The 20,935-nt window shown below is 33.0% G+C and overlaps 3 protein-coding genes across 3 annotated transcripts; 1 reads left to right on the forward strand and 2 right to left on the reverse strand.

Annotated features, from left to right (window-relative positions):
• The first annotated feature begins 2,557 nt into the window (after positions 1-2,557).
• Positions 2,558-3,937, forward strand: LOC107611904 (mitogen-activated protein kinase kinase kinase 18-like). Its single transcript, XM_016313776.3, has one exon. It carries the CDS (start codon positions 2,662-2,664, stop codon positions 3,907-3,909), a length of 1,248 nt encoding a protein of 415 aa, XP_016169262.1. The 5' UTR covers positions 2,558-2,661; the 3' UTR covers positions 3,910-3,937.
• A 4,531-nt stretch (positions 3,938-8,468) lies between these two features.
• Positions 8,469-10,244, reverse strand: LOC107614104 (uncharacterized). Its single transcript, XM_016316338.3, has 2 exons — positions 9,821-10,244; positions 8,469-9,011 (listed from the first exon to the last, which is right to left on the reverse strand). The coding sequence occupies exons 1-2, from the start codon at positions 10,107-10,109 to the stop codon at positions 8,638-8,640; spliced, it is 663 nt and encodes a 220-aa protein (XP_016171824.1). The 5' UTR covers positions 10,110-10,244; the 3' UTR covers positions 8,469-8,637.
• A 2,013-nt stretch (positions 10,245-12,257) lies between these two features.
• Positions 12,258-19,094, reverse strand: LOC107614449 (DNA repair protein RAD16-like). The gene is made up of 16 exons (XM_016316655.3): positions 18,699-19,094; positions 18,095-18,232; positions 16,740-17,752; positions 16,278-16,400; positions 16,108-16,181; positions 15,959-16,019; positions 15,667-15,816; positions 15,496-15,581; positions 15,247-15,316; positions 14,550-14,675; positions 14,192-14,422; positions 13,541-13,645; positions 13,314-13,466; positions 12,991-13,079; positions 12,794-12,874; positions 12,258-12,713 (listed from the first exon to the last, which is right to left on the reverse strand). Exons 1-16 carry the CDS (start codon positions 18,730-18,732, stop codon positions 12,641-12,643), a joined length of 2,607 nt encoding a protein of 868 aa, XP_016172141.2. The 5' UTR covers positions 18,733-19,094; the 3' UTR covers positions 12,258-12,640.
• Between the last annotated feature and the right edge of the window lie 1,841 nt (positions 19,095-20,935).

Here is a 20,935-nt window from a genome sequence, read left to right on the forward strand (position 1 = left end):
AATATAATTTTTTATTTCAAATATTTTATTTCCTCTTATTCTAATTATTTAGTCAAATATAAATTTTTTTTCCAACGCTATTTTTTTATTATAGTTATTTTTAAATAGTGACAATAATAATAATAATAATAATAATAATAATAATAATAATAATAATTGGAAAACAAAAATAAAACAAAATAAAATATTTGAGGTAAAAATATAATATTTAAATATTAAGAATAAAATTAAAATTTAACTAAAATTATATTTTATCGTTAGAAAAAAGAATTAGATATGTTTACAATTTAAATAATTAGAGAAAGGAAACTATTTCAAAGATAAGGATCAAATTATTTACAACTAGAGTCAACCGAAAAAAAAAAACTATTTCCTCAATTTAAAAAATTTTGATCCAAATCAAATATCACCTAGTCAAATATGTGAAAACAACCATCATGCCAACCAAAATTAAAGATTGTTAAATGTTCTATAAATTATAATAGAAAGATAGAAACCACTAATGTTATTGTTAGTGGAGGAAGATCAAAATTAAGCATAATAATTAAGTTACACCGAACAAGGCAATGAAATGAATATTTTCTCTTAATGGATTTTGACTTGTAACGAAACCATACCCCTTCATTAGTTGACTAATACTCTTTGCTCAACCATAAAGACTTGTAATTTGTCAAGCTTAATATGTGTTCACACATTAGCATCAAGTTCCATTAAAAAACATAAAGAAAAAGATAAAACAATAGATACTGAAGTTGAACTATTTTGGTGGTTCAACCCACCCTATATTAATTTTTTTCTGAGTCTAGCTAAGTATGCAATACAAAGCAAGGAATCCAACCCTATTGATTGTCCATCTAAACTCACCTAACCAAAATTCTAACCTCACTAACCCCTTAAATTGCACCAAACTAAATTCAAATCTAAATCTGAATTAATTCACTGTTTTCACACTCAAAAGGCTTAAAAGCTTATAACTTGTACACGTGCACATTATCCAAGCCATTACCGACTAAAGCCCTTAGCCACTCATATTTGAGCACGTCTTATGCTCTCACTCCAAGGGATAGTAACCTAATATAAAAGGAACAAGAAAAAAAAAATTACAATTCCCGAGTTGTGTTATTTAGTGTACTTAATGTAACATTTGATTTTTTTTTCCAAATTCTTTTTTTAATGTTATTAATGAGATACCAAGACTGAGATGCTTTAAATAATTCACTCTCTTTTTTTTCAAAATAATTTTTACTAGAAGCATTGATTAAGATTTACAATATTAAATTTCTTTTGAAATTTTTAGCCCATTGGACATTTTTTTACTCAAAAGCTTCTAGTTTTAAAATATTAAACAATGCATTTAACAAATTTTTTAATAAAAAATTACTCAGAATTTTAGCTATAATAAAAATGAATTGATCAGGTTCAAACAAAATTAATTGAAGGTTAGTTAATTATACAAATACTAGTGCTATGGATAAAATATATCATTCTTGAATGATACATGTCAAATAATATAAACTAGTGTTTGGATAAATAATTTAAATAGTTTTTTTAAAAAAATAATTTAAAATATAAAATTTTTTATTAATAATAGTTTATAAATAAGTTATTTTGTACTTAAATTTTTAATTATAGAAATATTTATTTTAAAATTATAGTATTTGGATAAATAATTTAAAATATAATTTTTTTACACAAAAAAATAAATATTAAAATAACGATGATAACAAATACCTTTTAATATTGAATATTAATTTTACACAATCTAATCACTAAAATTACAATTGATTAGATAATTGATTCTTTATTTGTTCTCTTATTAGCTCCAAGTGAATAAGGGTGTTCTTATATGTGATAAATAGTAATAAAATTCTAATTCACAATAATTTTGATGATAATGCCAAAAAAATTATTGTATAATTAATATTTGGTGTTTTATTATGTACAATATAATAAATAAAAATAAAAAATAAATATAAAATGTGTGTTATATATGTTTTGTTATTATTTTTTATTTTTGTTATTCTTACTAAAACTCCCTCCTCTTTTATTGGAGTGAAGAAGTTACTTTAACAACGACACAAGAAAATTACAAGTTATATAAAAACAAAATCACATGTAAAAAAAATAGAATTGAAACTGAAATTTCATATCACACAATGTTAAATATAAATTTAATAATAAAAATAGAATAATAAAATAATAAAAAAATATATAATACAAATAATTCAGATAGAATATTATGTGAAAATAATAGTCCAAGATCAGTACTTCTAACAGATAAAACTTAAAGATTTCTTTGTATTCATATGATGCCATATGATTACATGTCTTTACAAAAGACAATTAATTTAAAGTATAATATTTCATATAATTTGTTGTGGCTCTAGGAACATCTAAAATTTCATTTTCTTTTAAAATAAATTAAAAATATTTCTAAGTGTAGAGAGAGAAAAAGAAAGTGCCAACCAAATAACCAATTTAGTAAACCAACCAATAAAAGGACCCTCTTAACTAGAAAACTCAAAGTGCCTTCCAATCTCTCTTACTATATATAAAGGCTGCAATAACATTACCAAAGACTCTGCAGCACTCTGCACCAAAAACAGAGCCTCTAAATCCACTCTTCAATATTTTTGTTCTCAATTAAAAAACACAAAACAGATGGAGTGGATTAGAGGCCAAATCATAGGCCAAGGCTCCTCAGCCACCGTATGCCTAGCTGGCACCACCACCTCTGCCGCCGTCTGTGCCGTCAAGTCAGCAGAGCTCTCACAATCACAACACCTCCAAAGAGAACAAAAAATCTTGTCCTCACTCTCTTCACCACACATAGTAACCTACAAAGGCTTTGATATCACAAAAGAGAAAAGCAAGCTCATGTTCAACCTCTTCATGGAGTATATGCCCCATGGAACACTCTCTAACCACGGTGGCCGCCTCCTGGAGCCGGCGATTGCACACTACACAAAGCAAGTTCTAAAGGGGCTAGAATACTTGCACTCAAGAGAGTTGGTGCATTGTGACATAAAGGGTAGTAACATCCTTGTTGGTGAAGGTAACTGTGTCAAAATTGCTGACTTCGGATTAGCAAAGAGCCTAAATGAGTCAGCCCGGGTGCCACTGGCTGGCACCCCGGCTTTCATGTCGCCGGAGGCGGCTCGGGGGGAGGAGCAGGGGTACCCTTGTGATGTTTGGGGAATTGGATGCACTGTGATTGAGATGGCCACTGGTTGTTCACCATGGCCTAAAGTTAAGGACCCTGTTTCAATGCTGTACCATGTTGGATATTCCGGTGAGGTTCCTGAGATTCCGGGGTTTCTTTCTGAAGAAGCAAAGGATTTCTTGGAGAAGTGTCTTAGGAGGAATCCAAGAGAAAGATGGAGTGCTAGCCAATTGCTGAATCATCCATTTCTTGGGGAATTCAGTTCCAAAGATGGTGATTGTGTTCTTGGGGAATCCAATAGTTCATCATGGTCTCCTACTAGTATTCTTGATCAAGGATTTTGGAATTCTGTGGAGGAATCAGAATGCCCCATTGCTGGGGATTTTGTTCAAACATGTTGTGTGCATTCCGCTTCTGATAGGATCAAGAAGCTGGCTCTGTGTTCTGGTGACCCCAATTGGAATTGGGAAAGTGAGAATTGGATCACAACTAGAGGGAATAACAATAACGAGAGTTCTTGTTCTTGCATTGGTGGATCAATGATAGCTTCAAGTTCAGCTAGTGATTGTTGGTGTGAGGTGGAGAAAAGTAATAATAATAATAATAATGACGATGATAATGTTATTAATAGTAATTGTAGAATTAATAGTTGTTTTTATGAGGATTTTAAATGTAGGGATGTTAGGGTTGTAGTAAATAGTGTCAATTTTCAGAAAATGCATCCTTTGACATTAGATATTTTATAGTAATTCAATTACACATTGAATTGAACTTCTTCCTTTTTTTAATTCTCAACGTGCTATTAGATTTTAATAGGTGTTGCAGTTAATGTTCTACGGCCTTTCACGGCTACATGCCTAACTCTTTATTTTGTTTGGTGGCCATGTTGGGTTTAATCTCCTTCACACTTCACACCGTGCAAAATTCAATATAATATATACACACATTAATAACGAAAAACGATAAAAGTGTTTTCACAGTTAAATGCTTTTTTATCTAATAATAGTAAGTGCAGAGAAAGTAAGGTTCATAGTTTAATTTAATAATAATAGAATTAGTGTCTGATAGACATTCTTTTATGTGCAAATAGAATGACTACAGAGATTAGAAAATATATTTTTAATTAGTCAACTTTCTATTATAAGATAAATTTTTAACCCTTATTTTTTTTGAATACTTTAAAATTTAAGATACAGAATAATTTAAAAAAATTGATGAATCGAAAAAAATGAACCCCTTACACAAACTCATGCAAATAATATATATAGTGTTGATGTGAAAAACAAAAAACAATTACATCATCATCCGATTAAATTCCCTTTTTTTAAATGATAACTTAAGCAGAGTAGTTGAGTCATAGTCTAACAATTATCTTTTGTATATCTCATTTGGGATAGGGATGACAACATCATCCGAACTCGCAGATACCCACCTCGTCCCTATTCGTTCGGGGCGGGTAATTATCCAACCCGCACCGGGGCAGATTTTGAGCAGGACGGGTTCTTGGATGGGGTGGGACGGGGTCGGGTTTAGGTAATACCCGCCCTACTCGCCCCAGTATATATATAATATATAATATGTGTGATATATGTAAAATAATTAGTAAAATGATTGATACTATTGTATCATATTTAAAAATTTAATTTTATTTATTAGATTTTAATAATTATAGGGGCGGGGTGGGTACTGCGGGGCGGGTTAGGGTTCAATTATTTACTACTTGCGGGTAGAGTTTTATGCGGGTTATTGTAAGGTGTGGCGGGTTGAGTCGGGTAGAACAAAAAACCCGTCCCGTTGCCACCCCCTAATTTGGGGTTTTAATTTATATTTTTATCTTCCAATTATTTTTGATATAGAGCATTTCTATTGGTAGTATATAAATGAAAGTTTTTCAGTTGGGTGAAATAGTTAAATGGTAATAATAATAATAAGCGAGAGAAATAGAATATGGTGGGCAGGGGCAGGCCACACAATTGGGTTAGCTTTATAGCATACTATACATGAGAATTAACACACACAAACCTAATATTCTTTATTTGTGTTGGTTGATTCAATGTGACATTAAAACATAGGGAACCAAGGTTAGTGCAATGTCCCAATATTTGTTCCCATTGGTGGTTCTATTTTCTCTTTAGCCATCGTGAGGACACTATTTATCAGCCCTAGGCACTGGCACTTGGTGAATGGTGGGTCTATAATTAATCTCCAAACCTTCCAATTAGTTAGAAGGTAAATCTACTCATGAATTTGTGCCTCCTTCTCTTACCAAACCTGCATTACACAACAGGTCCCAGCTTTTAAAGCAAAGCGAATATGCATCAAATATTACGTTTGGTGGGTTTTCTGTCAATTCCAATACACCAAGATAATGCTAATAATAATAATAATATAAATTATGATAATGCGAATAGGACAAGTTGAAAAACTTTGGGGTAGTGTGATTTGGTCAACCCCCGCTAGTCAATTGAAATATAAATCAAACTTTTGATCTTTGTGTGGTTAGAGAATAGATACAGTTGTTGTAGTTGGCCACGATTTAAAATTTGTGAATGTTAGTTTGGTCAATCAAGGCACTTTCAAAATTCGAATTCTTGTATTTTTAATCTTATTACCCAAGGCTTCTATAAGACTATAAGACTATAATATTGACACTATTGTGATGCCCCTCTTGGGAAGAGCATCTATGCCCAACTTTGGGCTCAAATTGTTGAGAATTGAAGTTGTATTTGTACTTTTAAGCACATCCATACAAATAAGCTCAAGTTTTATTTATTTTTCTGTAAATGATTAGGATTCTTATGTTGATTGTCACATATGGATATGGATATGGATATGGGAATTCTAGATTTGTAGTTATAGGTGCGTGTGCCAGAAATGAATATGTGGCTATTTGCTAGAGAGGTTACCCAATAGAAAAAGTAAAAGAAAAGAGAACAATTTTGAACCGCATGGACATAGAGGTGCCGAGAACAATAGGTAGAATCTGCTTTAAGCATGCTTCAACCTTATAAATTTGTAGCCATAAAAAACACAATGGCATACCCAGCCAAATGGTAAATTATTTTTTTTTTTTAAATGAACGATCTATGTTGAAGTCTCATGCATGATTTACATTTATCTTTGGTCAAACCTACATACTTTACCAAAGGAAATCCAATATTAACTATTATTATCATTAGTAATTTGGTCAACTTTTTTATTATTATTATTATTATTGTCCGTTTTTCATCGACTATTATTATCTTTAGAGAAAAGGGCAAATAGGTTTCTCACCTTTTGTCCCGCAGACATTTTTGTTCTTGACCATTGAAAAATACTTTTAAGTCTCTGACCTTCATAAAACTTGGACGGATCAGTTCCTCCGTCCAAATGCCTCCGTCAGGGACTGATCCGTCCAAGTTTTGTGAAGGTCAGGACTTAAAAGTATTTTTCAATGGTTAGAGACCTATTTGTCCTTTTCTTTTATCTTTATCTGAAAAGGAATTATTATTATTATTATTATTATTATTATTATTATTATTATTATTATTATTATTATTATTCTCCGTTTTTCGTCAACTATTATTATCTTTATCTGAGAAGGGATTATTATTATTATTATTATTATTATTATTATTATTATTATTTGTCCTAAAACGGCCAAAAAGGAAGTATAATAACGTGGCATAAGCCCCCTAAAATGGGTTAGCATTACCTTGATTTATTTTTATGAGTAAAAAACCATAAAAGGAAGAAATAGTTATAGGGAGGTGAGCAAGGCTACACAGAATGACAGAAACTAGATACAAACTAATGTAATTTATATGACAAATTCTCATCAACTCTGATCATCGAATTCCTATGACTATAGGTACCACAAAATAACACGATTTTGAGTAATTGATAAAGAAAAACTAAGTGAAGTAGGGGATTTTTTATTTTAATATGGAAGAGTGAATAGAGTTTTACGTTGATGTTACAAAAAAATAGAGTTTTACAGTGTTTTGGGGTGCTGTTCTGTGTAAGTACAATATGCAGAATACGTAATGCAGGCAGAATACGTATTGCATTGACAATACGCAGTCTGTGTATTTACAATACGCAGTCTGTGTATTTACAATACGCAGTCTGTATATTTACAATGCGCAGACTGTGTATTGTCTTTATAAATTAAAAAAATTTTGATCTGACAATTCCTATTTTGCAAATTCTATATCCCCAGAATTTTGTAAAACACCATAACTTCCAATATTGAAGGATTACACCAATTCTTATCCAATATCCAAAAAAATTAACCACCATCTGATTCAAATTATCCAAAAACCATCAACCAACATTGTCACAGTAGAGAACTCGCATAGTATTTTCAAGTTATGTCTTTATCCATCTCAAATTCTCGGATTTAGATCCTCTAAATTTTGAATTTCACTTTAGAGAGTAAAGTGTGATCTCTCACCATTGATTTCATAGGTGAGACCAAGAATAAATATGAAAGAGAAACTATTCAAGAATAGAAGATCACACTTTACTCTCTAAAGTAAAATTTAAACTTTAGAAGATCCAAATCCCAAATTCTCAATCACCCTTCTTACCTGCTACACAGAAATTATAATACCACGTGTTTACTATTAATTTCTTTACTTTTCTTTTTGGTCTTATTACACTCACCCACACTAAAACTAGAAAGGATCCTATTTTCCACTTATGAGATTTGAATTCTGGTACAGCTTGACAAGAAACCTACAAATCCTCTCTATCTGTGCCAAACCTCAGCTGTTATTAATTTCTTTGCTTAAAAAGAGCATCAATATTGTTTTTGGTAGTTAAAAGGGCAACAATGTGAGGGTCAGTTTATATTCAATTTGGCCCACTTATTATGCCCAATCAAAACTAATATATGTTGGGTCTTATAGGCCTATAATCCAAAGCCCTTATTTTATTTCTGCCTGTATATGTCAACACAAAAGTGATTTGAACAGTGGAATAGATGGCTAAGCAAGAAACTAATGAAATGAAAACTTTCACTGACCACAGTGGCATACGAGTTAGCATGAATTTTAACTTTTCAAAACCAGTTCAATATGAGTTAGAATTGAACTAGAATAGTTTTTAATCACCCTATCTATTAGGCACAATATTTTAACTATGCTGCTTCACATTTGTTTTTCTGTTTTTGAAACCAGAGTTACAAACAGACAAAAGACTCTTATGAATTACTATTACTAGAGGAAAGAATTGTAAATTGCAGACTAGTCTCCATTCGTTTTCACAATATACTTCCTTTAATGTTAATTACTTTATAAGTTCCTTTCAAACTCTTACTTCCGCTAAAAAACGCATGACATACCATGATTTATAAACAAAATTTTGAATACATTTATACTGTACTCAAGTATTCTAGTTCCCTATATAAATAGCATGCACCTTACAAAAGGAAGCAGCCAAATCAAAAGGAGAAAAATTGCTTTGCGGCATTCATATTTGGACATTCACATTCACATGCTCTTTTTGTTATCAACATGGGAAGAAGTACCTTCCAACTGACTCCGAATATTCTGATTATCTTCCAAGAGGCGATCATATTCCAAAAGTAGACCCTCAGATTGCTTCTTAAGAGCCACTACCTCACCTTCCAAGGCCTTCACCCTGCTTCTTTTCGCCTCGCATTCGGATTCCAATTGCTTTACTTCGAGTCTCATTGTGGCAATTTCTTCCATCAATGCCTTTTGTTCCTCTGCACGGGCAGTTTTACCTTCCTCAAAACTCCGATTCTGTTTCTTTGCAGCCTCCATGGCCTTCCTAAGTACACGAAGCTCTCGAATGTAATGGTGCAATCTGTCTATCATTAGAGCGAGGAACAGCACAAACCCTGCACACATCATTTACACTAAAAATCATCAACTAAACCGAGGGCTACTTTTGGTATCCATCACTAGGACTGCGTTTGTTTATAAAGATAGGACACTAAAACATAAACACAAAGACACAAAATCGTGTTTCACAAGTGAGACATAGACAGAGACCTTATATCCTGAGACACAGAATTAGTATATTTTGTGTTTTTTTTTTTTTGTTTTTTTACATAAAAAACACAGAAACAACTTATCTTTTTATTTTTTCTTTATTATCACTATCAAATTTTCATAATTATATCTTTTATTATTTGTTTTATTTTATATTCAGTTTAACAAAACACAAAAACACTGATGTTTGTGTCTTTGTCCTTTGTGACCTGTTCTCACTATCTTATCTTATCATGTTCTCAAAACTAAACGCAGTCTAACATAACACCAAGACATCAGAAGTCACTCCTGTAAGGGTGGAGCTTTATTATTTAAATTTAACTGAACCCTGGATCCAGCAATTCATTCAGGGAAGAATACCACCAACTAAAGCAAAACAACCAATGGAAACTGAAAAAAACACTGAATGATTCAATAATATCTACACAGAAGTATAGAACCAAAATTCAACAGCAATCAACATATGCAAATTTTTGGCTATCCCAAATTGGCAAATTGTTCCGCTCAAGAAACAAACAATCAGAATACGTTTTAGCTAGATTGTAATTCTAACACTAAACCATACCCACAAAATACCCGTTTCATAATTCAATTCCCCAGTAAAAAAAATCAAAAGACTAAATTCAGTGAGAGAGCATAGAATAAATAGGAATACCCATGAGAGAAGCTTCTAGAATGTGTTTTGACAAGAGGACTTGGTCGGTGGGGTTGATGACGCCAGCTTCAAGATCAAACATGCGGCTCCTGATCTCAGATATGCTGTAGAGAGAGGAGGCTAGCACCACAGCCACGGTACCCGCCACCGTCTTCACAACAACGGGACCCCTACCGCGCTTGAGACGATCAAGGGTGACGATAACAACCTTCCTCAGTGGGGACTTGAACAGAAAGCTCAGTATCACAATTGCCTCTCCCAATATCACTCCATATAGAAGGTGTAACATCTTCTCTGTTTTGTTCTGTTAAAACCCTAGAAAACTTCCAATTTCGGATTCTGAGGATCAATTGAATTTGGCAACGAGTAGATTCTCAATTATTAACAAGTCAGAGAAGCAAATTCTACTATAATATGCGGAATTAAGAAAAAACACGCGTCAAATATTCAAATGTTTAAATATTGAATTTTTTCTGTCTCTTTTAAATCAACATTAAAAAAAAAAATTAGTGTGATAAAATTAAATAAGTCCTTATTCAACTTGTAGCATTAATAACTATAGATTTTATGATTAAAAACTTTGTTAATATAAGTGTTGTTCCTCGAATTAATAAAATAAAAGAGAAAATAGAAAAATAAATAAATAGCATGTAAGAATTTTTTAATAGTATAAATAAAACTTTTTTATTTAGAATATCAACTATTGTAAGTTATAAATAAAAAGAAACAGTGTTTGTATTTTTTATATATTTTTATAATTATGATATATTTTTTATTTTTATCAATTATTTTTTTATATATATAAAAGTGGGTTGCATAAAGTCACGGAAAAAGGTAGCTCCCATAATGGTACACGGTACACTCGCCTTGTGTTGATGGGTTTTTAATATCATAAAATAAAAATACAAAAAATGTTTTTGTTATTATTTTTTATGTAATATTTAGCTAACTTATATCCTAAAACGACATATTAAAATTATAAAATAAAAAAGTTTTTATTAAAGATATAAAAAAATTAAATCTTTAATATATTTATTTTGTATTCATTAAAAAAATTACTTAAAAACTTTACTAATAATAATTTAAGATACAAGTTAACTAAATCTTTTTATGTATATTATTTTGAATTTAATTTTGATACAGTATAAAAAATTTTACATACTTATTTAATTATATTCATTCTTTTAAATACTATTTACGCAGTTAATGTATCAAAAAATTATTTTTGATAATGTATTATTATATAATTAGATATATTTATAAAACTGTTTTATATAGTTGATACATCAAAATTAAATTTTAGTATTTTATAGTATAAAAAATAAATTTTTTGATATTTTTATTTTTTTAATATTTTTATATAAAAATATAATATATAATATAAATAAATAATTATTAGATGAGTGTGGGTTTCTCTTTGGGTTGTCTTGAACTCTGGATGAGTGGGGGTTTGAATGTGTTGTGTTGTTGACTAGTAGTAACTAGTTTCAAAACTACTTGCATAGTTGCAGTACATTCTTAATTTCGTGTTTGTTTCTAGATATTAAAACTGACATTTGAAATTTGAAATTTGGTATTATATTTAATAATTAGGAATTGAACTAAAATTTTAGTTTTAAAATATAAAATTTTAATTTCTTATTACATTCTTAATTTTGTATTTGTTTTCAGATATTAGAACTGAGATTAAAAGATTGAAATTCGGTATTATATTTGATAATTAGAAATTAAACTAAAATTTTAATTTTAAAATACAAAATTTTAATTCTTTCGTTACTTCTAAATAATAAATACACAAAAAATTAAATTTTTAAAGATAAAAACTAAAATTTTAATTTTTTTATAATAATTATAAATATTAAGTAAATATTTTTATTTTATTTTTATATTTATTTTAAATTAAATAATATATTAAAAAATAATTTAATTTTTTATATTTTATACTAAATATAATATTAAAACTTAATTGTTTCTCAATTTTCCTATCTGTCTCAATTTTTATCATTTAATCTCCGACTCTTCGCTGGCAACCTAATAGACTAATACCTATCTTCCCAGTTCCTGCCCTCCAAAGTCCAAAGTCCCAACTCTCTCCTTTCTTCTTTATTATTATTTGGACCAATATAGAACGACCATTTTCCTTTCGCAGTCGGCATGCTATGCATTTTCTCTGGTTTGATCTAAGTCTAACTGTCTAACTGTCCGCATAGGAAAAGATGCGGAGTTAACTATGTACGCAAGGAGTGGGGATAATAAAATAAAACAAATTGAAGCCACACATGGCAAATTTTCTCCCACACAGGGTTTGACAAAACAAAATAAAATAAAAAAACAATTATATTGAAAAGCAAAAGGATAATCAAACCATTCAAACAATGAACTAAATCAGGATCTCTTTAGTCTGTAATATCTGACGCAAATAACGGACTCATGGGGATAACAAAAAATCTTCTGGCGTGAATATGCTTTATGTTGAAATTCTGAAAATTATTACAATTGGGGCCCCGTTATTCCGCGGGGAAGATTGAATTAGAATATTCAGAGCTTCAAAATCCCCACTGACATTCGACGGCACACTGCCGCATTTACATGGGCAGAGGCAAAAGGCACAGCGGAGAAATATGTATACCCTATCATGTGTATTTACAGCTAATGCATTTACATTGCCACCATAAACTTTCAAAAATAATCGGGTTGCCACAGAATGCATGGCATAATTGTGGGGTCTCAGAATTTTTCTACCTAAAAATTAGTTCTGCAAAATGGATAGCAGGAAGGCCTTCAACAAATCCTCCTACCAAATTAGAAGCCGACACCTACCTATGTACCAAATAGAAATTTCAAGTCTCCCTCCGTCAGTTTTCCCAGAGCATCAGAAGAGCCACCTATAATCCTGTTAACAGAGGGAGAAAAAATTAGAGATAGTATGTTACAAAATGAAGAAACTTCTACACCGTTTTACATCACACTTACCCTTCAAACACTAGTTCCTTCTTCTGTTGCAGATTCAAAATCCTCTCCTCAACAGTGTTCTCAATTATAAATCTCACAATTCTATACATGAAAATGGATGTCAGAGACCATTCAGAAGAGGACGACACCAACCCTATCTGTATTTCATTCATTTTTACATTTTCTGATTGGGAAAAATTAAGCGCAAGGAGCAATACCTTATAGGTTTAAATTGTCCTATTCGGTGAATTCTGTCTTGAGCCTGACGCTCCGCAGCTGGGTTCCACCAAGGATCCATAAGGAAAACCTGATCATGCCCAATTAAGCCACAAATTAACATAGGTTTAGCAAAGACGAAGAGGATAAAATGACCCTAGAGAAAGTCCAAAATCCAACAGAACAAAAATGCCACATCCATCAATTACAAGATAATTTAAAGAACTATTTTAAAAGAAAAGAATAAGGAAGGTAGAACTACAACGCACAATGTCAACCATGTAAAACATCACAAAGGGGGATATCAAAATGAGGAATAGCTCACATGTGATGCTACAGTCAAATTGAGTGCAACGCCTCCGGCCTTCAGGCTCGTGAGAAAAATCCTGCAGTCTGGATCATTGGTAAACCTCTTAATGGCAGCATCTCGGGCACTCATTGTCATATTTCCATTCAATTGAACACAAGATACCCCAGACTGTAATTAACACATCATGTTATCATCCTCTGATGTATTTTCACTAATAAACAGAAGGAAACAATTAAATTCACCTTATTCAAAGAGAAGTTTATTAGATCCAAGAATGATGTGAACTGACTAAAAACAATCCCTTTGGCAGAACCATCCCTTTCGACCATAGATCTTATTTCTTCTCGCTGCAACCATTCAACTTATTCCGGGTCAATATAATATAAGATTGTAAAAGGTAAGCATAAAGCAGTCAAATTAAGATTGAACACTAATTGTTTATCCAGCAACTATATAAGCATTCTTTCTGCCTCCTGGCAAACTAGCCTTTCACACTTTCTCCTTCCCTTCCCAGGCAACATAAGAAACTTAATGACCATTACTTTCAGTAGATTGATCTTTCAGTAGACATATGCACAAACAATTTTCTCAAAGCAAAAAAGCATATAACCAAACCAAATCTTATTCTAACAAAAGTAACAACTAACAAGCATGCTACAATTGAATTTTCCTCAGCAGCACAAACCAATTCAGCCCTTTCAGATTGTCACTTCTCATCAATCACCATCATATTCATCATATGAAACCACCTGGCAGGCCAGCATTACTTGTACAACCCTTAACAGTCTGAAGGTTACCTTATATCCTAATATTCGAGTTCTAGAACATGAAACCAAAACATTGATACAACAAAGCCGATGCTAACTGAAATTTGAAAAGAAAACATTACATACCAAAGCCTCTATTTTAGTACTTGTCTGAAAGTTCTCAAGCTGAATTCTGTCTAAAATGCTTGAGGATCTGGATCCCTTAATAGTGGTTTTATTTGCCTGGTACCCAACATCCTTGTGGGAAGTTAAATCAACAGTAGGTAATTGAGAGCATGAAGGGCATGATACTTGTCCCAAAGCAGTAGAGAAATCTATAAAGCATGTCTTGCAAAATCTATGCTCACAAGAGGTAACCTAAAATGGTGACAAGTACCATCCACACACTAAAATTAGCAATAGTTACTCTTCTAAATACAGAACGAGTTCAGAAAAATAAAATGATAAGAACCTTAAGAATACTTAGAAGAAAAGACAAACTTACCACAGGATCTTCCACTGGTTCACGACAAAGGCCACATGCTTGTTCAGCAGTAGCATTACTAGCCACATGGCCACCTTGTCGTGCCGCAGCTTGAGAATATACCACAAGGTATGGATGATCAACAGCCTGAACATTTATGCAATATTAATACTAAATGTATCCGTAATTTTTCAACAAAGACCAAGAGAAGATTCCCAATATTCCACATTAAATATAAGGTCTGAGGCAAAAAACGAAAAGCATATAACATTTATTTTTTTCAAAATGAGTAACCATACATTAATTATTCTTTCAAATAAATGATTAATTATACTTTAATAACGTAGAACTGATTTTTGATAAGATATTTCACACAAGTCATTCGCAGATTAAAATACTTAATGCAATATCACAGCACATTGTCCTTTTTACATATTATCGAGATTTTTTGCAAAAAAAATTGACTAAATGTTATCTTGTGATGTTCTAGAAGTGTACCTTACAAAGGTTTTTAAGTTAAATGCTGATTAGAATGATTGGAAAAAGTCAAAACAGTTAGAGAAATTTAAAAGATCTCTGTGATTCAACATAGAGAATATTATAGTATGGCATGATCATAAACCATATCATTCTTCTACATACAAAATAGGGAATACGTAACATGCATCACAGTGATCAAAAGAAACATTATTTTTGCTTTCGTAGAGTAGTTGTTCACCTGACGCAGCCGTGTGAGAAGATCAAATATATGAGCATAATTATTCATCAGTGTATTAGATTCGACATACCTGAAATGGAGAAAGCATACCAACAAAACTAAGCCGAGATTACATAGGCAAACAAAAAATGAAAATATTTGGTTAGGAGTTAGGACTTTTGGAACTGTATTCTGGATTAAAATAGAAGGAAATATCCTATTTTAAAAGAAGAATTTTACTGAGACGAAGAGAAGAAGAATGTGACTCACGTATTAAATTGTGCCTGACTTTCATTGTATAATGACTCATAATAGTCTTGCTCTTTTATATCCAGACAATCCCTTCTCAGTGAGACCTGCAAAGAGAGACCATGAAGAAATAAACTTACTGCCTATCAATGGTAAAAATTCAAGAGTTAACCCCGTGATAAAACAACTTACAATTCTAGGAGGAAGTGCAAGATCAGCAGCCCTGCCTATTTTAGTGCGCCTTAGTAGTATGTTCTTCAGAACTTTGTGTTTAAGCAAGATCATAGCTCTTTTACCCCGCCCATAGCTACTTAGAGAGGATTGAATTGGTGTGGAAACATACTAATCAAGATTAAAAGTAAATAATACAGAACATGTCAACTTTCTACTGAAACACTTTCTACAAAATCATGGACTTGTTTTCTGTCAGTCTTATCCTTTAATATGGTGAGCACAACACAGACTAATGAAATGCAGAACTTACTTTATTCCACCAAGAGAAATGTCTAACTGAACTGTGGCTGCAGTCTGGACATTGTATGGAGCTGTACAAAGGCATCAGGATAACAAACATAGTTGATCTTTTAGTAATAAATCCAGATAACCACATATAAGTCTAACCACTATACACACCTGTGATCAAGGGTCCTGCAATCACAGTCCTTGCACAAGTAAAATGAATACGGAGTTATTTGCAGGAACCGTACCTGTATACATGGCATTGCAATTAAGAAATTATAATATCTTCAAAACATAAACTTGATCACCGAACTTTTATAACAAAAAAAGGACCGCAAACTTACAAGAGAGTACAGCTCTCCAACACGGTTCTGAATGGGAGTGCCACTTAAAGCCCATTTGTAGGAAGACTCTAAAGCAAGAACTGCTTTTGCTGTGTTACTATGTCTGGACTTTATGTAGTGAGCCTATTATTTACATATTAAAAAAAGTCAATAAAATAGCAGAGTCAAGCCTAAGTGAAGTTCAGTACATTGCAATCAAGATTACAGTTAGTGCTGGCAACAAATGTCAAATTATATTCTATATAAAAGTGACGTTACGAAATTGAAAAATTTTGCATTACGGCTTCAAGCCATAACCATATTTTCTTCATTTTTCATTTTCTATCAAAGAATAAGTCGGTAATAGTCAAGAACAGAGAAATTAGAAACAACAGAAGGATATAAAATGTCTCGATAGATTTTAAAAGAAAAATTACCAGGAGCTCTAAAGCATAACACAATACAATTTGCAACACAACTGACCTCGTCCAATATAATCCGCAGCCATTTAACAGCATGAAGAAGTGACATACCCCTGTGTGTAGCATTTGCATCTTCTGCGTCCATGCTCAGTTTCTTTTCACTACAAGACATCTTACTCACACCTTCTTTGTCCATCCCTCTAGTGACTTCTGTTTTCTTCTTAACTTGCCTTGATTGTTTTTCCTTAGGAGGCATCATAAACTTCCTGTACTCAGACTCAACAGTAGAGTACGTAGTTATCACAAAATCATAATCCAAGAACTGTTCAATACTCTTCCCTCTCCCTGCCCCATGATAAACGAGCACCTTGGTGCTTCCTTCGATGGTAAACCGATCAATCTCATTAACCCACTGAGTAACAGCGACAACAGGACAAATGACAAGTGTTCCTTTGACCGCAGGCAAGATTCCAGATAAAGAAGGTGAATGCGATAGTATGGGTTCAGCTGGTGCAGAACTACTTTGCATCAATTCACGTTTGGCAAGGACAAGTGCTATTGCTTGAATAGTCTTTCCCATTCCCATTTCATCTGCAAGGATGCCACCTCTAGTATCAGAATTTTCCTGTTTCAAAGCCCAGGCTAACCATTCCTTTTGGTACCTAAGTAAAGGCATAGTCAGATCAGAAGATGCCTCAGCAGTTTCTGTCAATACTTCATTCTGATTATCTAAGTCAGCATCTTCCGATAAATTCTCATCAATCCATCTTTCTTGGTTATTTTCCCATACTTGCCATAGCAGCTTTGGCTTTTTCCCTTTTCCTTTTTTTCTATTTTTCTTCTTTTTAGTTCCAGTCAAATCATGGGGAACTGATTCCTGCTGAATCATTGAGCATTCATTCATATCTGCATTGTCCACCACTCTATCAACATCATTTGGTCCTCTATTTTTCACGTCAGAACTTCTTGCATTACTGAACTTTGGCTTTTGCCTTTTTCCATGCTCATAATAATCAGAAGTGTCACAACTGCTACTACTTGACCCTGGTTCTTGATTGAAGTTATCTAGCAATCCTGCATGAAATTTTATTTATTGTTTAAGACAAGCTATCAGGATTAATATCTCATTGCAGTATGTAAAGTCTCCGTTTTTTGTTCAAAAGATTCCAGGAAATAAATTCCTTGGAAACTTTACTCTGGTTTCATTCACACTGTATTCAATTCCATTGTCAAAGGTTAAACCATAACCTTATGCAGAGGTACACACCATCTCTTGGAAATTCATGTGTAAAGATCCTCAAACATTTAAGTGGCGTCATTTTGCTTCAAAATAGAGGAAGTTCACATTCGAAAACCAAGCAGCCCATATCATAAAATGAAAACATTCACTGATTTAACCAGACGAAGACAATATACCTTCGTAACTAGAATTTGAATATACAATAGAATCAGAATCAGAATCAGAATCAGAATCAGAAGATATGGTGTGAATATCTGCATAGTTAACACTGGTGCCTCGGCCATCAGCTTCAGCTACAGGCTGCTGGTCGTTCCCTGTTTTACCAATTCACACACAACAATGACAACCAATCAGTGTTACGAAACCAATCAAACCATTTAACAGCAACAAAGCTTGCTGGTTCAACAAAAAAAAAAAAAAAAAAACGTTAACATCAAGCACCTTTAATGTTCTCGTTTTCAAACTTTCCATCGCCAAAATTATTTACCAAGAAAATAAATAACGCACATTCCGCGTGAAACAAAGCAAAAAAGAAACAAAACAAAAAAGACACGATACATATTCAAGAAACGAACAAAGAAGAAAGGCAAGAGAAAATGACGTCAAAAGTTCGGAACATTCACTTTATTCGGTCACTTTCTCCCATCATCCAGGCACTTTTCTCAGCAAATAAGACAGTCGCAATTCGAAAATCTAAATTCAAACCACACACAGTGGAAAGAAATGATACGAAATAGAAAAACGAAAATCGCGAGAGATAAAGAATATAGGAAACTGTACCATTGGAACGGCGTGGACGAGGATGAAGCACCATTAACGAACGCGACGGAGAGAATTAGGGTTTCGGATTTGAAGAATTTTCAAACGATCAATAGAGGGAGAAAACGATTTGAGCAGTGAAAAAAGAACGCCCACTTTGTGCACAGAGAATGCTGGCAGCGTTTCGGTTTCTGTCACTTAAACGGCGGGAACTAAGTAAGTGCCCTTTTTTTAACTACTACTAAGTGGCCACTGGCCAAGCGTAAGGAGTTCGGTTCCACTGCGGTAAGGACTACCAAAGAGAGTTTGAGTTGGCGCGCTCTGAGCCAATGATTTATTTGACTTTCAATGGGGGCACACGTTGTGAATGAGGGTCTGCGTTCTCAACGGTTAGGGTCTGTTGGTTTATCGTTATGTGTCTCGTATGGCGTCGTTTTGATGCATCATCGCTTTTATATCTCCCAACCTCTTCCGAGTTTCAATAATTGCCATATTTGAGTATGACATTCAAATTGTGTGACAGTGCATGACTTTTCTCTTTATTGCCCTGGTATTTTAATAAATTAATTGCTTAATTAATTACTCTTTTAAGCTCCATGTTTTTCATTTTGTAATGAGAAATATTTTATGCATAAATCAATTTTACATTGTTGCCCAATTGAAATTCAATAAAACTTAGAAATGCCAGTAGATAATCGTTGTTTTGACAGTAGATAACCGTGATAGTAGATCATATTTATTTAAAAATTTTAGTTTCAAATTATTTTATGCTAATATTTTTTGTCGTTGACAAATAAATAAATCTACTATTTTAAGACTGGTTTTTAACAAAATCGCACTTCATTAAACAATTTAAAAATTATTTTAAAAATGCTTTTTTGAGCATAGTGTCACAGTTTTGGACACACTCCAACGTTACTGTGTCGGCACTCGAACTTATTCAACCTCTTGAGTTAAGACTAAGTCAACCCAACTCTCAGTATTTAACAAGAAAGCTAAGAATACAAGAGAACACAAGAGAAATGAAGTTTTGTTGGAAAGAACACTTTATTACTCAAGTGTTTATTACAAATGATTCACACATATCTCACACTAACTCTTACCTCCTATTTATAGTCATCCACCTCCTTAATGGATGGTTAGGATTAAACCTAATCAACAGTCCAGATTAATTATCTAGAACATTCATTACAAATATCCATCATACCACAACTTTCTAAATACTTATAGATTCTTCCATACTACTCTTTATACTCATATATACATCCACACTCTTTTAGAATACTCTATGACCTTCCAGAGTCTTCTAGAACCTTCTAGAGTATTCCGGGACCTTCTAGGACATTTTAGAATATTCCGGAACCATCTAGAGCATTCTCAAACACCAGAAAATTATACAAATACTGTTAAATCTAACCTTCTAAAATTTACCGTTACATTCTTCCCCGCCTAATGCGCAAACGTCCTCGTTGCGTTCTGTTCATGATAGCGCTCTAGGTGTTCTTGGAATTGCCATAGATCTTCACGAGCTTCCCAACTAGCTTCAGTTATTGGGAGCCCTTTCCACTTGATTAAGTATTGAATACTTGGTGGTACCCATCTTCGTCGCACGACACGATTAACTAAGATCTCTTCGATTTCTTTATCAAAGGATCTAATCACCACAGGCGGAGCAGGACTCGAGTCACCTCTACTCGGTTCATCTTGGTCTTCATGATATGGTTTAAGCATACTCACATGGAAGACCGAGTGGATCTTCATAGAGGGAGGAGTTGTACTTTGTAAGCAACCTCCCCAACACGTCCAATGATCTCAAATGGCCCTTCGTATTTGCGGATTAAGCCCTTATGAACCTTGCAAAGGGCTTTGAATTGTTGTGGAAGAAGTTTAATCATTACCTTGTCTCCCACTTGATATCTTGCATGCCTCCTCTTCTTATCTGCCCATTTCTTCATCCTCTTTGCAGCTTTGTCGAGGTAAGAACGAGTGACATCTGCTTGTTCTTCCCAAGACTTAATCATATGATAAGCTCCAGGGCTCTTCCCTGAGTAAGAGGAAGAAAGAGAGTGAGGTGTAAGCGGTTGTTGTCCAGTCACAATCTCGAACGGACTCTTCCTTGTAGACTCATTCATTTGCAAATTTTATGAGAACTGGGCAATGTCGAGGAGTTTTGTCCAATCCTTCTGATTAGCGCTTACGAAATGCCTTAAGTAATACTCGAGTAAGGCATTCACTCTCTCAGTCTGCCCATCGGTTTG

The sequence above is a fragment of the Arachis ipaensis genome, chromosome B8 (genome assembly GCF_059453495.1).
Source record: "Arachis ipaensis isolate K30076 ecotype BB chromosome B8, ASM5945349v1, whole genome shotgun sequence".
In the NCBI taxonomy this organism is placed as follows: Eukaryota; Viridiplantae; Streptophyta; class Magnoliopsida; order Fabales; family Fabaceae; genus Arachis; species Arachis ipaensis.

Excerpts from the sequence above, each read along its gene's own strand:
- LOC107611904 (XM_016313776.3), top strand. The coding sequence starts at position 2,662 with ATGGAGTGGATTAGAGGCCAAATCATAGGCCAAGGCTCCTCAGCCACC.
- LOC107614104 (XM_016316338.3), bottom strand. The coding sequence starts at position 10,109 with ATGTTACACCTTCTATATGGAGTGATATTGGGAGAGGCAATTGTGATA. Across the intron at positions 9,012-9,820 it reads TCTAGAAGCTTCTCTCATGG|GGTTTGTGCTGTTCCTCGCT; the intron begins GTATTCCTATTT and ends TGATGTGTGCAG.
- LOC107614449 (XM_016316655.3), bottom strand. The coding sequence starts at position 18,732 with ATGGTGCTTCATCCTCGTCCACGCCGTTCCAATG. Across the intron at positions 16,401-16,739 it reads TGCGGATTATATTGGACGAG|GCTCACTACATAAAGTCCAG; the intron begins GTCAGTTGTGTT and ends TGTAAATAATAG. Across the intron at positions 15,582-15,666 it reads TTGCACTTCCTCCTAGAATT|GTCTCACTGAGAAGGGATTG; the intron begins GTAAGTTGTTTT and ends CTCTCTTTGCAG.